At 46.1% G+C, this 5,576-nt stretch overlaps 1 protein-coding gene across 1 annotated transcript; it reads left to right on the forward strand.

The window, feature by feature from the left end:
- Window positions 1-389: 389 nt before the first annotated feature.
- LOC123084239 (early nodulin-93-like) lies at window positions 390-920 on the forward strand. Its single transcript, XM_044505947.1, has 3 exons — window positions 390-453; window positions 593-654; window positions 735-920. Exons 1-3 carry the CDS (start codon window positions 390-392, stop codon window positions 918-920), a joined length of 312 nt encoding a protein of 103 aa, XP_044361882.1.
- Window positions 921-5,576: the final 4,656 nt, after the last annotated feature.

Raw genomic sequence — 5,576 nt, forward strand, 5'->3', positions numbered from 1 at the left:
AAGAGCTCGCGAGCGCCGCCCGCGTACGACTTAGCGCGCTGACCCTCGCCATGTCACGCCGCCGCTGATCTTGGGGAACATCCTCTCCGCCGCCAACAGTCGGCCGTCGCCGTCGCGTCGCCCGGGAGAGAAAGGGGATGAGCAGACGGTCTGGCTGTTGTGCGCGAGTAATTTTTCTGCTGTTTTCTGCTCAAGAGGGGTGGGCTGTGGGGATGAAGTGGACGTTGCCACATCAGCGCGTATCGCTTGGTCCGTAGCAGCGGCCCGTAAGTGTAGCATTATCGTTTCCTATCCATCTCATCTCACTCACACCGTCACACAGACACAGTTACACTGCTGCAGATACTTCACTGCTACTGCCAGTTCACTTCCCTCGGATCTCCGCCGAGATGTCGACGGTGACCCGTGCCTACCTCGATCAGAAGCTCGCCGCCGCCAGGCGCTGCTCCAGAGGTAACAAAAAGGAATGATATGATGTCGCGCTGGTTTACCATGCCGGCAATGCCCTTGCCCTTCTGTTCTAGTAGTACATTGCATTGCAGCTTTGTGTGGTACTGGTACTGTCTGCTGAAACATGTCTGTGGAACTGCAGAGGCCGCCGTGGCGGGAGCCAAGGCCGCGGCCGTCGCCACCGTCGCTGCCGCAGTACCTACAGTAAGTAGCCATTCAGTTCTTTGACGAAATCCTTGCACGGTTCATAGCATGTCTCATGGATGCGTTACCTGTAACTTCAGCTGGCGAGCGTGAGGATGCTGCCGTGGGCGAGGGCGCACCTGAACCCCACAGGCCAGGCGCTCATCATCTCCACCGTCGCTGGGATGGCCTACTTCATCATCGCCGACAAGACCATCCTCTCCATGGCCAGGAAGCACTCCTTCGACGACGCGCCAGACCACCTCAAGAACACCTCCTTCCACTAATTAGCCCACAATAGATCCATTAGTGGCGCGCAATAAGATACTCCCTCTGTCCGGAAATACTTGTCGAAAAAATGAATGTATCTAGTCATATTTTAGTTTTAGATACATTCATTTTTACCTGTTTTCGTGACAAGTATTTTCGGACGGAGGGAGTACTACTATTACTAGTAGTATAATGTTCAACAATTATGTGACATCACCCGAGGCTTGCAGACAGCGAGTGCTGTACTGCGCTGCTCTGCGTGCAGAAGCACTAATCTCATGTATCCGTGTATCCAGCCAGTAATCTTGAATTAATAATAACCTGCATTTGTACAACTCGGGTTGGCCATACCATCACACGACTTACATTTTCTTGTTTGTGACTGTCATTTGACATGCGGCGGTCGCTCTGTGGCAGAGCATGCACAAGACCGAAATAACACTACTACTACATTCTTTGATCCTCTATTCCTCCCCTGTTCCGCGATGCACGCCAGGATCATGTCACCTCACTTGTTTAAAATCTTTTGATGGGTTTTAAAAGATGGAGTGACAAATGAAGGAAGGTTTATTAATAAAGGAACAAAAGGAAATAATTATTATAGGATAACTAGTCGTACATTTATCCTCATTGAAAAAATAGTCGTACGTTTTGAAACGCCACTCATGTACTAGCGGAGTCCCGCCTTTGACTTAGAGAGGTATTTCTTGCTAGAGATAAGGACCTGTATCAGTTTGCACGATGGTTCAGATGTAATTTCTCTCATAAATCGGATACAAATGAGGGCCCTTCGCGGGCATCCAAACAACACCTACGATCGTTTCTGATCATGTTGGCACACCCAAACTCCGTCCTATCTCGCCAAACGGGGGCCCTTCGCGGGTATCCAGACAACACCCACGACCGCTTCTGATCATGTTGGCACACCCAAACTCCGTCCTACCTCGCCTGCACACTTTCTCGCTCGGCGCTATCTGTCCACATTCATGTCGCTGTAGAACGGCCGCTTCACATTGAAGCCGACCCAGATCGAACACGACCTCTCATTGCCTCCGCAACTGAAATGGCGCGCCGGCCGAGGGCGTCGCCCGCTGCCCGTCCGGCTGAATACGCCTCCTCACTGCATTCAAACGGCTGCAAACTGCTCGCCTTCCTCCATTAAACTCGTGCATGTGCTAAGATATCTACTCTTGCTGGATCAAGAAGGAGAGGACGCCGCCAAGCCGTACGTGTGCTAAACTCAGAGGTGCCGCACGTGCGGTACTTGGATTGAATTGGATCATGATGCGAGTACAACTACGCCAAGCACGATCTCTAGATCGTTAACGCTTTCGGTCTACAAGGGTATATAGACACCACCCCCCTCTCGTTGATATACATCTCCTAGATTAGACCTTGGGTGTTCCACTTGTGCAGAACCGGACAATAGCACCGGTTCGTAAGGCCCTTTAGTGCCGGTTCCATAACCGGCACTAAAGTGTGGGCACTAAAGCCCCCCCCCCTTTAGTACCGGTTCAGCACAAACCAGTGCTAAAGGAAAACCACGTGGCATGAGCCAGCTCCAGGGGCCTGGAGCCCTTTAGTACCGGTTGGTAAGACCAACCGGTACTATAAGGTTTGGGGTTTTTTTAGTTTTATGATTTCTTTTCCATTTAATTTTGTGTTTCCATTTTAATTCTTTTTCGTTTGCTGGTATTTTACGATATATAGAATTTCTAGTAGAACCAATCATGCATATATATATCATCAATGTCTCACAAACCATCATATTAATTAATTCACACATACACACATGTATAGCTATATACAATTTCTCCTACATATGCATGTTGCCTTTGGAGCCAGTGGCATTAGCCTAATTGGTGCCTTTGGAGCATGATGACAATTGGAAGTGGTTTTCATGGGGGCGGTAGCGGGTAATAGTATTCTCCCTTCGGATTTATGACCTGGTCGAGCAAAAATCCCGCTATTTCCTCTTGAAGTGCTTCTACGCGCTCCATTTCTAAGAGCTTCTCCCGCACCTTTCTGAACTGTTAAGAAGGAGATCAATATGCATGTGTATTAGTTGTGTGACTAGATATCGATAATGGTGTAAAAATTGTGAATAGTGTTTTGACAAGCGTACCCATTCCTGTCTTTGAGATCTGCTCCTTTCGGACGCCATCATGCGAATGTTCTCGCAAACGCAGAATGCACACAGATCAGTCCCCTGCGCCTGCTTCAGGGCCTTTACGAGAATGGAATTTGATCAGATAATAATTAATCAAGCATGATAATTAAAGAGATGGCAGCTAACTAGCTAGCTAGTACTACTTAATTACTTACCTTGGGTCTTCCCCATTTAAGCTTTTCTTTCCATTCGCCTTCCGTGACGCTGATGAACCTTGAATCTACACTTACGGGCCGCTGCTACGGACCAAGCGATACGCGTTGATGTGGAAACGTCCACGTCATCCCCACAGCCCACCCCTCTCGAGCAGAAAACAGCAGAAAAATTACTCGTGCACAACAGCCAGACCGTCCGCCTTCTTCTACCTCGAAAGAAAAGAACAGTTTGCCGCCTCCTCGTTTTCTAGATGGGCCGCTCGGATTCCCTCGCTCCACATTGAACAGATGGCCGCTGGGATTCTAGGTCAGGCGGCGTCGTTGTCGCAGCAGGTCGCAGCCTAAACTGTTGTCGTGGCAGCCGGTCACCGTCGAAGCTTGAGGACTGGAGGAGGTGAGGTTCTTGCCCCAACATTGTTCAATCTTTGCATCTTCCATCTAACTTTTCTCGATCAGATTACGATTGATTTTTTTCGTTTCAACAGCTGCTGTCGTCGCAGCTGCTCACTGTCAAAGCTTCGACAACGTGGACGACGCTGGGGGTGGAGCTCTTGTGTGCCTGGGCGAGCTCGGGGACTAGAGGAGGTGAGGGTTTTGCCCCAATATTTCGTTATGTTCAATATCTGCACCTTTTATCTAGCTTTTCTTGACCGTACGGTCGATGTTACTGTATGTTGATCGATTCTTATATTCCTTTCTTCTCTCTAAATCTACATGCCTCTGAATCTACAAGCTTCTGAATCTACAAGCTTCTGAATCTACATGTCTCTGAATCTGCATGCCTCTGAATCTACGATATGTTACCATCCCCTATCAATTTAGTTATATTGCCTTTGAACAATAATAATGTTTAAAGTTTTCTTGATTTATAGAAATGGATGATGGAACTGGTGGTGTTCAAGAATCAAGTGACATGTCGATTTCAAGCGATGATGACACCAATAAGCAACGGAATGAAAGCAATGTGGAACTTGAACATGACCTTGGTGAAGCTCAACCAGATGCCTTACTTGGAGACCCTAAATTGGGGATGACCTTTGATACCGAGAATGAGGTGCGAGAGTACTACAACAACTACGCTAAAGCAAAGGGCTTTGGTGTGACAAGAAGAAGCTCAAACAATGATGATAATGGACAGCTGAAGTATCTTACACTTTCGTGCTCTCGGTATGGTAAGACTCAGTCCAGATCAAGAAATATGTTGAAACCAAATCCAACAACCGGGTTAGGATGTAAAGCTAAAATCAATATTACCCGTGGTCCTGATGGGAAGTTTCATCTTTCAACTGTCATTTTAGATCATAATCATACATTAAGTCCACACAAGTATCGGTTATTCAGATGCAACCAAAAGTTAGACTTCCATGTGAAGCGAAGGCTTGAGCTGAATGACCGGGCTGGAATTCGAGTAAACAAGAATTTCAATTCTTTTGTTGTGGAAGCAAATGGTCATGAGAACCTAACTTTTGGTGAGAAGAATGCTCGCAATTTTCTAGAGAAAACAAGAAGGTTGAAACTTGGCAGAGGTGATGCTGAAGCGGTTCGTGATTTTTTTGTCAAGATGCAATCTGACAACCCAAATTTTGTCAGTGTCATGGACCTTGATGATGAATCTCGACTAAGGAATGTCTTTTGGGCTGATGCAAGAAGTAGAGCAGTGTATGACTCTTTTCATGATGTCGTTAGTTTTGACACAACATATTTGACGAACAAATATGATATGCCTTTTGCTTGTTTTGTTGGAGTGAATCATCATGGACAATCAGTTTTGCTTGGATGTGCTCTATTATCAAATGAAGATACAGAAACATTTGTTTGGTTATTTCAAGCATGGCTCACATGTATGTCAAATCTCCATCCAAAAGCTATTGTAACCGATCAAGCAAAAGCAATTCAGAATGGTGTGGAAAGAGTTTTTCCAGAATCTCGATATAGATGGTGTTTGTGGCATATAATGAAGAAGATACCCGAGAAGTTTGGTGGATATGATGAGTATGATCACATTAAGGCTGCTATTGGCAAGGCAGTTTATGATTCATTAACAATTACAGAGTTTGAAGTTGCTTGGATGCATATGCTTGAGAAGTATGATCTTGGTGATAACGAATGGCTTAAAGGGCTTTACCGCCATAGGCACCGATGGGTTCCAGCATTTGTGAAAGATGCCTTTTGGGCAGGTATGTCTACTACACAACGTAGTGAGAGTATGAATGCCTTCTTCGATGGGTATGTTAATGCAAAAACTACATTGAAGCATTTTGTTAGCCAATATGAGAATGCTCTTCGTGATAAAGTTGAGAAGGAGAATATTGCTGATTTCAACTCTTTCAATTCAACCATACCTTGCA

Source organism: Triticum aestivum, chromosome 4A (assembly GCF_018294505.1).
Source record: "Triticum aestivum cultivar Chinese Spring chromosome 4A, IWGSC CS RefSeq v2.1, whole genome shotgun sequence".
Lineage (NCBI taxonomy): Eukaryota > Viridiplantae > Streptophyta > Magnoliopsida > Poales > Poaceae > Triticum > Triticum aestivum.

Coding starts and splice junctions, on each gene's coding strand:
- LOC123084239 (XM_044505947.1), top strand. CDS start 390: ATGTCGACGGTGACCCGTGCCTACCTCGATCAGAAGCTCGCCGCCGCC. Junction 454..592: donor CGCCAGGCGCTGCTCCAGAG/GTAACAAAAAGG, acceptor GTGGAACTGCAG/AGGCCGCCGTGGCGGGAGCC. Junction 655..734: donor TCGCTGCCGCAGTACCTACA/GTAAGTAGCCAT, acceptor CTGTAACTTCAG/CTGGCGAGCGTGAGGATGCT.